The 15,128-nt window shown below is 46.3% G+C and overlaps 2 protein-coding genes across 2 annotated transcripts; both read right to left on the bottom strand.

The window, feature by feature from the left end:
* Positions 1-3,335: 3,335 nt before the first annotated feature.
* LOC124105349 (zinc finger protein 83) lies at positions 3,336-5,940 on the bottom strand. Its single transcript, XM_046462491.2, has one exon. The coding sequence runs from the start codon at positions 5,685-5,687 to the stop codon at positions 4,680-4,682; it is 1,008 nt and encodes a 335-aa protein (XP_046318447.1). The 5' UTR covers positions 5,688-5,940; the 3' UTR covers positions 3,336-4,679.
* A 172-nt stretch (positions 5,941-6,112) lies between these two features.
* Positions 6,113-14,144, bottom strand: LOC124105348 (zinc finger protein 880-like). The gene is given in 6 exon segments (XM_046462490.2): positions 6,113-6,311; positions 6,313-7,411; positions 7,942-8,073; positions 8,490-8,616; positions 10,641-10,728; positions 11,277-14,144. Coding segments are annotated over 5 exon segments (1,443 nt in total). The 5' UTR covers positions 10,656-10,728; positions 11,277-14,144; the 3' UTR covers positions 6,113-6,241.
* Between the last annotated feature and the right edge of the window lie 984 nt (positions 14,145-15,128).

The raw sequence follows: 15,128 nt of genomic DNA, 5'->3' as shown, positions 1-15,128 counted from the left end.
CCCTGATTGAGCAGGTCCCATAATAACCATCTCATTATTAATGGCTCTTAAATCTTGCAATAATCTCCATTTACCAGATTTCTTTTGGATGACAAAAATGGGAGTATTATGGGGAGATACAGAAGGTTGTATATGTTCTTCCGCTAATTGTTGTTTGACCAGGTCATGGGCTGCTTGTATCTTTTCTTTAGTCAGGGGCCACTGAGGAACCCATACTGGTCTTTCTGATTTCAAGTAATTTTTATTGTCTCAGTGGCCCTTTCTGAAAATCCAACCCATGTCTGTCTGTTCCTTGATCTATTTGTATTGGTGCTGCTATACCTTGTTCTTGTTTTTCTAATCTTTTTCCTTTCCTAAAACCTTGTCTAGTCATAATAGTGGGTGCATTTTGGTTGATGTTATTTGTTAATGTCAAACCTAATTGATCTAGGACATCTCGTCCCCATAAATTTATAGGAAGATGATCCAATACATATGGCTGTATAGTTCCTTCACATCCTTCAGGATCCTTCCAATCTAATACCATTGCACTTCTATGGGGATTAGTTGCCACTCCTAGGCCTCGAAGCGTTTGAGTGGCTTGTTGTAATGGCCAATGTTTTGGCCATTCTTGACGAGAGATGATGCTAAGGTCTGCACCTGTATCCAGTAGCCCATTAAATTCATGTCCTTGAATATTTAGTTTTAGCATGGGGCGAGAATCTAAATTTAAAGAAAGCATAGCCCAATCTACACCTGTGGAGCCTAATCCCTTGGAACCTCTTTCTACAGTACGACTGGAAAATTTATCATGTAGGCTGGGTATTATTAGTAACTGTGCTATTCTATCTCCTGGTGAAATTACTGATATACCCTTTGGAGAACTGGCTATAATTTTTATTTCACCTTCATAATCGGGATCAATTACCCCAGGACTTATCATAAGTCCTTTTAGAGTAGAAGAGCTGCATCCCAATAATAAGCCTACTGTTCCTTTGGGAAGAGGTCCTTTCACCCCTGTGGGAATGATTTGAACTCCCATCTCTGGAGTTAGTACTGCTCTGGCGGAGGCGCAGATGTCCAACCCTGCGCTCCCTCTGGTTTGTCTGATGAGGGATCTGATGGACAATGTGTCCTGGGCACTACCCTGATGGGGTTGCTGGGTTCCTCCAGTGCTCCGTATATTTGTGGTTTTGGGCCCCGGAGCATTGGGCCCCCCTGTCCATTTTTTGGCAATGGAGCCCGATGCCTTTCTCCACGATATCGTGGATAAACACCTGGTCCTTGTTCGTTTTTTGATAATGGAGTACCCTCTATGGTGGTTTGAGAACGGCATTCATTAGCCCAATGTCTCCCTCTACGGCATCGTGGGCTAATACCTGGTATTCTACTCCTTTGATACCTAGTTTTGTTAAACCCTCCTCCAATGGGGCAATTCCTTTTAAAATGTCCTGTTTGTTCACAATTGTAGCATGTTCTTGGCCTGGCATCTAAAGCCTGTTTTACTGCAGCTGCCACAATTTCCCCTTGTTCATTAATGTCTCTGGCATCTAAAGCCTGTTTTACTGCAGCTGCCATGACTTGCTCTTGTTCATTAATGTCTCTACATAATTTAATATATGTGTTTAAATCTTCATGTTTCCATGGTCTAATGATATCTCTGCACCAACGATTCGCTTGCTCATAAGCCAGGTGTTTTAGTAATGGCATTGCTTGTTCTGTATTCCCAAAAACTCTGGTAGCTGTTTGAATAAGCCTATCTACAAATTCAGCATAAGGTTCATTAGCTCCTTGTATTACCTTAGATAATTGACCTTGTAAACCTCCATGTCCTTGTAAAGTCTTCCATGCCTTAATTGCATCTGCAGCAATTTGTGCGTATACGCCAGGATCATATACAATTTGTTGCTGCTGATCCTCATAAGGTCCCTTTCCTAACAACATATCTAGATTTCTCTGAGGATAACCAGCTGCTGCATTTCGCCTAGCCGTCTCCTTGCAAAATTCCTCATTGGCAACCTTCCATAACAGGTATTGTCCTCCATTTAGCACAGCTTTACACATATTAGCCCAATCTGCTGGCGTCATGTTCAAGTTGTTAATGGATTCGACCATGCTTACAGTGAAGGGTGCTTGAGGACCATAGGTTGTTACAGCCTCTTTTAGCTGCTTCACTGTTTTGAAATTTAAAACTTGGTAAAATCGCTGCCCTCCTGCCTCAAATACAGGGCATGTTAATATTTGAGATCTTGTCTCAGGATCCCAACTATCAACTGCGGGGGTTGGGGGCCTCCCAGCATATGGAGGTGGCGCTGTTGGTTGGACACTTACGCCCTCTGGTGATAGAAAGGTGTTAGTAGCAGTCTGCTGTAGAGGTGGTGCTGTTGGTTGGACACTTACACCCTCTGGTGATAGAAAGGTGTTAGTAGCAGTGTCCTGTTGTAACTTTCCCCCTGATGGCTTTTTCTGTTTTACACTTTCTTTCTCTGTCTGACTAGCTTGAGAGCCCTTCTCTTTTACTTGAATCTTTTCCTCTGTCTGACTAACTTGAGAGACCTTCTCTTTTACTTGAATCATTATGTCTTCTCCTTCCTCTACCATTGTCTGAACTGAAGGCTTTGGACTAAGCAAACAAGATATGAACGTCCACAATGGCAATGTGCCAACTGGCAGAGTCCCTGGGCTTTTCTTTTCTATTCTTTTTAAATCTTCACCATGATGGTTCCATTGTGATATATTTAACAACTCCTCCTTAAAAAGCCATGGGCTACATTTTTGTATTCTATCAACGTATGCCCTGATTGTTCTTGATTTTACTGAGATGCCTCCTTCCTCTAACAATTTACTTAACACTCTTTCAGTTTGTTTTTTACTAATTTCTGATCCCGTATTTCTACTATAATACAACCCAACAAGATGACGCCAAACAAAACCGAGACAGAATGAAATAAAAACGGAACAACAAAAAGTCATTATAGCCTTTCTATCCTCCTGACATGGGCATCCGTCCTTTCTCCCTATCTGTTCCTCAGACGTAAATAGTTTTTCCTCAGATGTGAGCGGTTTTTCTTCCGTCTCACTCATCTCCAGGGACAGGCAACTTAAAACAAAAGTGAAGCAAAATAAAAGAGGAATCTTAAAATGGCTACCCATCCTCTCGCCCTGCCCTCAGGGGCGAGCAGTTTCACTTACCCTCAGTCGCTCCCCGTGCGAGCCACCAAATGCCGCAGTCTGGCTGGGCACAATCAGGAGCCACTTGTCAAAAGAAACTAACTTTATTTTTAGAACCACACACGCCAAACAAAACAGCCTCTCAGGAAAAACCCTCAGAGCCTCAACTGCCACCACCGGCTTTCCACAAGCCTCTCTCTCCCACACAAGCTTCTCCCCACCTCCCACAATCCTCCTGCTCTTGAGGCCGATTGGCTGGGTCACGTGGGCGGAGCCAAAAAAGTCCCCCAATGAGCAGCTCCGTGGTCTGAAAGGGCAGGGAAACAGCCCAATGAGCATCACCGCAGAGGAGCCAATCAGCTAGATGTTGCTGGGGCCGAGGAGCCAATCAGCTAGATGTTGCTGGGGCCGCTGTGAGCCAATCATCAGCCGGCAGCTGGAAGTTTGCTGGCAGCTGGAAGTTTGCTGGGGCCCCTTCGGCTGTGGCTCTCAACACATGAAAATAACTTTTCCACAGTTTCCACTGGTTTTGAGGCATGGAAGTCTGTCCTGTGTTGTGATTGTGATGGATGTTGCTCTTTAGTATGGACTCTGACCACTGCTTGAACTCATAATGCAGGGGGTGCCACACTCACTGGATTCAAGCTTTACCTCTAGGACGTCTTCTCCCAGGTTGTGCAAGCTGTGAACTGTGCCAGAAGAGCTTGGCACCTGCAGACATTTCCATGGTTCGTCTCCAGTGTGGATCAACTGATGTCCACTGAAACATGAGCACTGAAGACAGGCTTGGTCAAAGTGATGCTTTTGTGCCTTACCTGTTGTGTACAGAGGACTGAGTGCATAATAAAGATTTGCAACCAAGGTACATTTATGAGTTTCTGTTCCAGCAGGAATCCTGATAAGAGGCTTTTACCATAGGGCCTGTTTACATCCAATGAATGTGTGAAGTTCCTCTCTATCACAGACTAACTAAGTTACTAAGCCTTAAATGAGGCCTGGATCACTCTGTATAGTCATGACACACGGGAGATAATTTCTCCACTAGGAAATCTCAGTGGTCTTGCACGGTTTGAATGCTGACTGAGACTTTGTCTAATTCATTTGTGGTTTTATTCTAGGATGAGAAATTGACAATGTGCATGATAGGAAATGTCAGTGAACACTTTGCCTAGCCCTCTTGGTGTGGATCACATGATCGGCCAGGCCAGATGCACCTTATAGGGTTTGCGACCCTCATCACATTCGTTGGGTTTCTCTCCACCATAAATGCTTGATATGTGAGATGTCAATGTTACTGAAGACCTCAACACATTTGTTGCATTACTATTTTCCTCTTCTGGGGTTTAGGGATTGAACCCAGGGACTCAAAACGTGTTAGGCGGTCATTCTAACACTTAGCTACATCACAGCCCTTTATTTCATATTTAGAGAGTCTCACCATTATGTCCAGACTGGATTTGCACTTGCCACCCTTCTGCCTTTTTCTGAAGTAGGTGAGACCCACCACCCTGCGCACCTTGATTACACGACTATGGCTTCTCTACACTATGGATCCTGCGGTGATGGGCTAGGGATGAGTTCAGACTGAAGACCTTGCCACAGTCATTACATTGATAAGGTTTTTCCCCAGTGTGGATTCTGCGATGACATGCTAGGTATGAATTTTGACTGAATACTTTGCCACAGTCATTACACTTATAAGGTTTCTCTCCCGTATGGATTCTGCGATGACATGCAAGATGTGAACTGCGACCAAACACTTTGCCACATTCATTGCATTTGTAAGGCTTCTCCCCAGTATGCATTATCAGATGTTCTGCTAGGTATGAGTTGCGGCTGAAGCCCTTGCCACACTCATTGCATTTGAAAGGTTTCTCTCCTGTGTGGATTCTTTGATGATTTGCTAGGGAAGATTTGTGACTGAAAACACTGCCACACTCATTGCATTTGTAAGGTTTCTCTCCTGTATGAATTCTCCGATGTTGTGCAAGGTGTGAAATGTGACTGAAGACCTTGACACACTCATTGCATTTGTACGGTTTTTCCCCAGTGTGGATTATCAGATGTTGAACAAGGTAAGAATTGCGACTGAAGACCTTGCCACACTCATTACATTTGAAAGGTTTCTCTTCTGTGTGAATGGTTCGATGTTGTGCAAGGTGTGAAATTTGGTGGAAGACCTTTCCACATTCATCACATTTGTAAGGTTTCTCTCCAGTGTGGATTCTACGATGACTTGTCAGGTGTGAAATCTCATTGAAGACCTTGCCACATGCATCACACTTGTAAGGTCTCTCCCCAGAGTGAATTCTCCGGTGGTTTGCCAGGTAGGACTTCTGACTGAAGACTTTGCCACAGTCATCACATCTGAAAGGTTTCTCTCCAGTGTGGATTCTCTGATGTTGTGCAAGGTGTGAACTGTGATTGAAGACCTTCCCACACTCATTACACTTGAAAGGTTTCTCTCCAGTATGAATTCTATGATGACTTGTAAGATTCGATTTTTGAGTGAAGACCTTGCCACATATATCACACATAAATTGCTTCTCTCTAGTACGGAGTGTCTGATGTATAGTACATCGTGACTCTTGATTAAAGGATTTTCCAAACTCATTAAATTTGTGAGCTGCTGGAGGAATGTCTGTTTTTGGTTCTTGTATAAACAAACAAGAATCTATAAAATCATGTTCATATTTATGAGAAATGTTTGCTTTGACACTAGAAGGACTTCTTTGGTGGGCTGGAAGCAAGGAACCATTGTCGAGAGCCTGCTCACTATCGATCAATTTATGATCAATTTATGAAAGACCCGTAAGGAAGGCACAGAACCCAAGACGAGCAGGATACTTTCCAAGAAATCTCGAAGAATGAGACACTTTACAACATGAAGATAACTGGCCCTTTTCAAATGTCCCTGCACCTTTGATATGTCCTGAGTTATAAAACATTATGTAATTTTTCCACAGTATGCGAGGCCAGAAACTAATCTTTTTCCTGCTTCCTTGTGACACGGTTGGGATGACAAGTGAGGCCCTTGCACAGTGATTAAGTGTCGAAGCCTTCTCTTCAGTATAGATCCTCCAGTGTCGTCTCAGGGATGATTCAGACTGAAGACCTTGCCACACTCATTGCATTTGAAAGGTTTCTCTCCAGTGTGAATTCTCTTGTTGTGCAAGGTGTGAAATGTGATTGAAGACCTTCACTCTCTCGTTATGACTGTAAGGTTTTTCTCTAGTATGAATTCTCCGATGAATTATAAGGTTTGATTTCTGACTAAAGACCTTGCCGCAATCATTGCATTTGAAAGGTTTTTCTCCAGTGTGGATTCTTTGATGACTTATGAGGGCTGATTTTTGATGGAACACCTTGTCACACTCATTGCATTTGAAAGGTTTTTCCCCAGTGTGGATTCTTTGATGAGTTATAAGGACTGATTTTTGTTGGAAGACCTTGCCGCAGTCATTGCATTCGAAAGGTTTCTCTCCAGTGTGGATTCTCCGATGTTGTGTAACATGTGCAGTCTGACTGAAGCTCTTCCCACACTCTTTACACTTGTAAGGTTTCTCTCCGGTGTGAATTCTACGATGATTTGTAAGAATTGATTCTTTATTGAAGACTTTGCCGCACTCATTGCATTTGTACGGTTTCTCCCCCGTGTGGATTATCACATGTTGAATGAGGTATGAGTTACGACTAAAGACCTTGCCACACTCATTACATTTGAAAGGTTTCTCTCCAGTGTGGATTCTACGATGACTTGCCAGGTGTGAAATCTGACTGAAGACCCTGCCACATGCATCACACTTGTAAGGTTTCTCCCCAGTGTGAATTCTCCGGTGGTTTGCAAGGTAGGATTTGTTACGGAAGACCTTGCCACACTCATCACATCTGAAAGGTTTCTCTCCAGTGTGGATTCTCCAATGTTGTGCAAGGTATGAACTGTCATTGAACATCTTCCCACACTCATTACACTTGTAAGGTTTCTCTCCAGTGTGGATTCTCCGATGTTTTCCAAGGTGTGAACTTCTACTGAACATCTTCCCACACTCATTACACTTGTAAGGTTTCTCTCCAGTATGAATTCTAAGATGACTTGTAAGATAAAATTTATTATTGAAGACTTTCCTACATATTTCACAAGTAAATTGTTTCTCTCCAGTACAGATTGTCTGATGTATAATACGGTGTGATTCTTGATCAAAGGATTTTTCAAGCTCATTACATTTGGCAGGAGCTGGAGAAATGTTTGTTTCCGGTTCTTCTACAAATAATAAAGCATCTATAAGATTATGTTCATATTTATGAGAAATGTTTGCTTTGACACTAAAAGGAATTCTTTGGTGGGGTAGTAGCAAAGACACATTGAAAGAGGTGAAATAAGCCAGACTCAAAAATTAAGGATTAAACTGTTGCTCTCATAATTAGAAAATAGTCCAAAATAAAGGAGAAAAGGCAGTTGAGGAAGTGACGGGATACAATAAAGATACAGAGAATATCACGGGGGAGGAAGGAATGGGAGGAAAGAAAAATGAATTTAACAAAATCATGTTACGTTACTATATAAAGATACCAAAGGGGATGTCATCGTCTTGTATACATAGAGAAAGTTTAGAGGAGGGAGAATAGGGAGAAGGAGCAGAGGAGGAAAAGGAGAAAGTGGAGCTTGAAACCAAATTCCTTGCATGTAAAGCCCAGGAAATGGACTTCACCTTAGCCCTGACCCCTCCCATTGCCAAAGCACCCCAACACTACTTAGTGGGCAGCTGCCTCTCTGCCCATGTGAGCTCTTACCTGCTTTCACACCCTCCACACATGCCCACTCATTTGCAGGCCTGGATACTTCCTCGGGGCCACTCAGAATCCAGAGCTCCCTCCCTTGCTCCAACCAGGAGAGGACACTCAGGTCTGAAGGACACATTCCTGCTTGTAAAGAGAAAAGAAGCTGATGCACTGTGGCTTCTCCACAATCCAGCCCTATCTGTACATGAGAAAGAGGACGTTACAGAGGGATACAGAAAATATTTCACTATATCATGTAGGTATCTACCTCTCTTCCTAGAACCACTGAATCAAAAGCACAGAAATAGAAAACGGGGAACTTGATATTTTAAGAGTCGGCTTTAGGCTTTATGTTGTGCTTTAGCTCTGAAAGCACCACTGCAGTATCATGAAGAGGGCAGAACTTCTGAAGAAAGGGAACAAAGTATAAAGGATGTACTGTTGAGCATCTTTCACAGGCAACAGGACTTCAATCAGTCAATGTACAGAATCCCAAAGACAAAGGGGGAAATGCTACGATACACAGAGCAGATCCCAGCCTCAGGGAAAGTCAAGCTCACCCAGAAAGACCAGGTTCCTGTAGGTCTCCAGCATCACGTCCCTGTACAAAGCCCTCTGAGCAGGAACCAGGCACTTCCACTCCTCCTGGGAGAATTCTATGGCCACATCCCTGAATGTCAGCAGACCCTGAAATTAAAACAGACTTCACAATGGAGCACTGGGGACAGTTACAATCTTGATGCAAAATGTGAACCACAGAGCCCAGACATGGTGGCACATGCTTGTATCCCAGCTATCCCCAGGCTGGGGTGGCAACATTGTAAATTGGAGGTGGGACTGGGAAACATAGCAAGATCCTCTCTGAGAATGAAGAACATAGGAGTAGGGATGTAATGGCAGAGGGGACCTAGGTTCAACCCCATTACTGCAAAGAAGTAAACAAAGAGAAATGAGAAGGGAGGAGAAGTGTAAGCATGCAACTGACTCAAGTGAGAAGAGTTGCACTGTGAGGCTGTAAATACACATTTGGTATCTGTCTGTCTGCTGATGTGGAGCTCACCTGGAATCCCTGGAGAACTAAGAAAGATTTCTGTGCTAGTGAGAAGACAGGTGCCAAAGCCCCCTAGAGAGCTTCACAAAGGGGCTTCTCCCCAGAAAGCCTCAGGTAGGAGAGGCAGTTGTAACACAGTCCTGCCATCCACCTCCAGGGAAGGGAGAGGGAATGAACTCTCAACTGATTACCATCACCCAGGATGTAATCAAGCCTGCCTACATAATGGAGCCTCCAAAAAACTCATCAGGACGGGGTGAAAGGGTGTTCAGGTCAACGCGTGGGTGGAGGATTCTGAAGGGTGGCGCACCACACAAAGTCATGTGAGCTCCACGTCCTTTGCCCTACACCTTGGCCTATGCACCTCTTCCATCTGTGTGTTCACCTGTGTCTTCTGAACAGGCGTTACCACAAGGCAAATGCAAGTAAAGTCCTTGACAGTTTTACGAAGCACTCTAAACATTTGTAAGACATCTCCCAGTTTGAATTATCATCATGTGAGGAGGGGATGAAGGAAGCCCCATTTACAGAAAGTCGTTCTGAATCATGGGCCATACTTTTGCAGGCCTCTGAAAAGGGGCCCATTTTGTGGGACAGAGACCTCAGCTGGTGGGATCCACCATGTATCTACACACACAGTGTCTGAACTAGGTGAAATGACAAGTGCCCTCTGAAGAACTGCATTCTTGGCATATGGGCAAAAACCCTCACTTATATGGGATCACAGAAGCTTTCTGTGTGCGGAGGGTATATAAGGAGAAACTGAGCTTGCTTTCCCTGTGTTTTCAATATGTTCTGGTATTTCTGAGAATGTTATATCTCCTAGTTGTGTTTTATTTTAATTTTCCTTAAGGAAAGATACTGCCTAAATCTGTACAGATTTCTCCCCTGCAGAAAACACAAGAAACATAGTAGCCAGCCACAGTGGTACACAACTGTAATCCAGACCCAGGAGGAAGAAGCAATCATTTGAGACAGATGAGGTCACAAATCTTAACATTCAGTTTCAGAAGCTAAAAACGATCCCAATTTTCTTTCTGTGCACAATGGAATAAATACAGAAGCCAATTGCAGAGGAAAAATTAACACCCCCAAAAAAGGGAAAATGAAACACCTCATTTTTAACAAACCAATGGTAAACAGGAAAAAGATTCAGATAATATCTCAAAAGCAAAATAAAAGAAAAAAATACACCAAAACTCATGAAATGCAGTGAAGAATTAAAAAAAACAAAAGAAAGACCTTAGGGTAGTGAAACTTTAAAACAAAAAGGAAGAAACCCAGGTCAACTAACCATACAACTCCAGGGGAAAGAGCCAACTGAAGGCAACAGAAGGAAAAGGCAGGAAACAATGAGCAATAGAGCGAGAGAACTGGTGTGGAGGACAGGGACACCACCAAACAGCACACTCACTTTTTTAAAAGATCAACAAAAATGACAGAGGACTCCCAGGGCCACACCTGATGGCACCTCCTCATGGATTCCCTGCTACCAGGTCACAGTGGGATGGAATCTAAGCACAGAGGATGGGGTAAGGGAGGCCCCGGGGAGTGCAGGCACACCAGTCAGGCAGGAGGCCACACAGAGTCACCTGAGGCCAGCAGCTCCCAGGCCCAGCACAGCACAGGGGACTCAGGACCACCTGAGAGATCACTGTACCTCAGTGACAGCCATTCCTGACTCCTTTTCTTTCCTCCTCCTCTTCAGGGCTGTTTCCTCAGGTAACACGAATCTTTACAAGTCAATCCTGGAAGGAGGAAACATACTCTTTAAGGCTCAGAATCATCACATCCTTCCTATGCCACAGCCACACACAGAGGGAGGACCTCACCATGTGAGAAGATGGTCCCCTTCTGCCCACCCCTTTAGAGTGACCCAGGCACATTAGTAAACTCCTGCAGGAAGGCGCACAGGAGACTTCTGTGACTCCTCTCTTTGGGCCTGGGTTCCCTGCTGGTGAAGCACACACAGGCTGCAGCAGTGGGGAGCTGGGAAGCACTGGGCTCCCTTCAGGGCATAGCCTGGCCCTGACCACACTGAACGACAGCACAGTGCCCCCTCACCTCTCCTGGGATCTCAGACTGATCTCAGTCCCCAGGATGGAGGACACAGAGCCAGTTTCTCAATGCTGCACAGATAAGAGAATCAACTCTTTTTCAGTATTATTAAAACTGGTAACATCCTCACCCCCGAATGGCACATCCAGTTAGTAGAATTATTGCAAAATGACTCGGGACTCTCATGGAACCCAAGATTAAGTACCCCCATTAGGGGCAAGCCCAGCCCACTACCCACCTTCTAGCTCTGCGCCTCTCTTGGAACCTTGTTCTTACCAGGATCCAGACAGCAGATGGTGAAGGAACAGAAAGAAATATGCAAAGTAGGCTGCATGGACCAGAGGTGGGGCAGGGTGTGGCTGGAGTGTTACAGGAGCTGGGGGGGTCGGTCACAGTAGTCTCCATGCAGTAGGTAACATCAGAACAAAGACCTGAGGTGTTGACCACCTGCAGCCCAGTGTCAAGGAGGCCTAGACAAGGAGACAGGACCCAGTGAAGACCTTAGGCTTAAGCAACCTGCTACCAGGAAAAGGAAAGAGGCCTGGGTGGCTGAGCAGCAGAGGCCCTGAGGCAGCAGAACAACCAGGACCCAGGTCTTCCCACATCTTTCCCAAGCCTCAAGAACAGTGTGCACTCTAGTTTCCTTGCCTGTCTGAAAAAATACATGTGATCTTTGTCTTTCTCCTCTTAAGATATAAAACTTACCAATATGATAATACATTGTGCTATTTCGATATATGTCAAAGTATCTAGCCAACATCCCCAAGTACAGGATCACCCTACCTGAAATGCTGAGGACTACGGGGAGAGACACCTGGGGAGCTAAAGAAGTCACAGGATGGACCATGAAGGTAGAAAGGCCCACTAACATCCCAGCATGGACTTGAGGACACAACTGGCCACAGAACTCTAATGTTCATAGGAGAAGTCTCCAGGAGTACTATAGAGGAGAATGGTATCAAAGCTGTGATCAAAAAGATGAGGAGAGACAGTGGGCACGGACAGGCTGAGCAGAGGTACGAGCCTCAACTGTGGGGGAGCACTGCCATCAGAGAACAGGGGGTGGAGCCTCGCAGCAGAGGAATGGCCAAAGTGATCAGGGAGGAATCATAATGAATGCAAGGAGAGTTTTAAGATAGGTAGATGTCCTAACAACTAAGAAGAGAAAAGAGAAGAGGGAGTCATCAACTGGGCAATGTGCTACTGACAGAAAAGAGAAATGAAAAAGGGAAATTTGATACTGCATTTAAGCCAGGCACAGTGGCAATCCCACCTACTTAGCTTGGGCCAGGAAGATGGAAACATGGGACACTGAGCCAGACCCTCTCTCAAAATAAAAATTAAAAGGACGAAGTATGTGGCTCAGTGGTTAACTCCCCCCGGGTTCAATTCCCAGTACCAAAAAAAAACCCTTACATTGTATATATTTTATATGGGGTTTTTTGGTACTGGGATATTTGGGATGTGTGTGTGTGTGTGTGTGTGTGTGTATAAAATCTACCTTTCCTTTTCCTTTACTATCTGAGCCAGAAAAAAATCCCAACTGTTTCTACTGTTCTTACAATCATTACACAATGCCTCCCCTCTATTCAGCAATAGGTGGTTTCCCCTACTGGCAGATTCCTTATGTCCCACAATGTCAGTACCGATTCTATTTATTTAAGGAAATGTCATCCTATAGATGACATTTAGGGGTTCAGGGCCGCAACAAAGGCACTCACTTCACATGCTGTAATAGGATAAAAGTCAAGGTGCCCAAAACCCCCTCCTGGGTCTCAGTTAATCTTCTAGCATATTCTTCCATGTGTACCTGTATGCATAATAAAGTATTTCCCTAAGTGAAATTACCCCATGGAGCAAATTAACAAGACCCAAGCAGGGAGCATGGGAAGCTCCAATTTATAGCCCACTAATGAATTGAGGTCCCAACCCAGGACATGTGGCTGGCATGGGAACTGGGGTGTGTATGGAATTGTGGTACTAAAACACTCAACCAGTGTCATTGGATGCTATCTCCAGGCAGTGATTCCCAGATCTGGATGCAATTACAGAAACCTAACATGGTATATGACACAGAACTGTTTGCTGATGGAGACAGATTCCCACGTATTTAGATGACCACAGTTAAGAGTGCTGTACACAGTGTTGCACTTCAGCTTTCCCTATCCCCTCACCAACACTACACCATCTCTGGAAAACACAAGAGGGTAACCCACAACTGAATGGCTCAAGTCACTGCCTTCTGGCCCAAGAGATTACAAAAGGAAGCTATCCTAATCCCAGAACTGCAGAACACACAAAACTTAGAAACAGCAGTTTTGTCATTCCCTTCTTCAGCTGTATAGTTCAAACAAACAAACAAACAAAAACTTAACTTACACTTACCTTATTGGAGACAGAAATCAATATATTACAACATCATCATCCACACCCAGGGGCCTCTGTCTTCATTGCTGCTTCCCTCCCTCACTCTGATCATCTCCATTCTCACCTCCACTCTGATTTCCTCACCCATCCTGGGTCCTGCTCCCTTTGCTTCTCTCTCCTCTCCTGGTTTCTCCCCTTCTTCCCTCTACTCCTTCCCTCCATCTGATCTTCCCCATTCCTGAAACTCCCTTCACCTCCAGTCAGTCTTTCTGCCCAGTCTCCTCATTGTCCCCAATCTCCACAGATGTCTGCCTCTTTCTTCCCCATCCACTCTCTCCCTCTGGCCTGCCTGCTGCAGGCCCCTGTCCGCATGCTCTGGACCCGCACATCACTAGGCCTCTTCCCTGGGCTCCCTTGTCACTACTTACACCTCTTCTTGTCCCAGCACCAGTTGTCCTCTGCCATCCCTGCAGATAATCCATCCTCTCCTCCCCTGCTCAGCCTCAGGTCCCTCCCCGTTATGTCCCTTTCCCTATGTGGCTGTCCTTCACGTCTCTGGAGATTGAGATTCTAGATTTCTCCATTTCCTTTTCCCCTTGTTGGGAGAATTAGGAGACCAGGACGCGCGCTCTGTGGAGAACTACCCGCGCTCGGACAGGCTGCGGGCGGCGGGGAGGGAGCGGGGACGGACAGGGCGTCCAGCGGCCCAGGCCAACCCCGGCTGGGACTCGCGCCAGGGCACACACCAACGCGACTCTCCCGCGGCGACCGAGCTGACTACAGGTGGACGGCGCGCGGCAGAGACGCAGAGGTCTGTTGGGACCGAGTCCCCGCCACGGACCCGCCGGCGAACCAGTAGCGCAAATAGCCCAGAGACCGGGAACTCACCAGCCGCGCGACGACGGGATCCGCTTCCGGGTCTCCTCGTGGACGCGCGGGCTCAGGGAAGATTGCAAACAAGGAGGAACCTGGAGCTGGTGGGCGGGACCGGAAGGCTTGACGGGCGGGGGAGGGACGATGGAGAGAGTGGATCTCACAGGTTAAAACCCACCCAATGAGCGGGGTCGCAACGCTTGACGGGCAGGGAGGGATCGGTGGAGAGGGCGGGCCTAAGAGGGTAAATCCCACCTAGTGGAGGGGGGTCGAGAAAGCTGACGGACAGGGGCGTGGCGATGGAGAAGGCGGGACGCACTGGGTGAACCCCACCTAGTGCGCGGGATTGGAAGACTGACGGGCAGGGGCGTGGCGATGGAAAAGGAGGGACGCACTGCGTGAAACCCACCATTGGTCGGGATTGGAAGGCTGACGGACAGGGGCGTGGCGATGGAGAGGGCGGGGCATAGAGGGTAAAACCCACCCAGTGGGCGGGATTGGAAGACTGACGGGCAGGGGCGTGGCGATGGATAAGGCGGGACGCACTGGGTGAAACCCACCAGTGGGCGGGATTGGAAGACTGACGGACAGGGGCGTGGCGATGGAGAGGGCGGGGCTCAGAGGTTAACACTCACCCACTACGCGGGGTCGGGAAGGTTTGATGAGCAGGAAGGGAGCCATGGAGCGCGCGTGTCTAAGCGACTAAAACCCACCCTTGGGCGAGGTCGGAAGGCTGACGGGCAGGGGCGGGATGTTGGACCGACCCCGCCTGGTCGGAGAAACCCTGGCGCCTGAACCCAGGGGCGGGAGTTTCCAATGTGCTGAGAATAGAGAACCTTTGCTGGGTACA

Source organism: Marmota monax, unplaced genomic scaffold (assembly GCF_021218885.2).
Source record: "Marmota monax isolate L192 unplaced genomic scaffold, Marmota_monax_Labrador192_F-V1.1 WCK01_AAM20220418_F8-fsc01869, whole genome shotgun sequence".
Taxonomy (NCBI): Eukaryota; Metazoa; Chordata; class Mammalia; order Rodentia; family Sciuridae; genus Marmota; species Marmota monax.
This window is presented reverse-complemented; position numbering and strand designations above follow the sequence as displayed.

What these genes read in the sequence shown, in the direction of transcription:
- LOC124105349 (XM_046462491.2), bottom strand. Translation starts at nt 5,687, where the DNA reads ATGTGTGATATATGTGGCAAGGTCTTCACTCAAAAATCGAATCTTACA.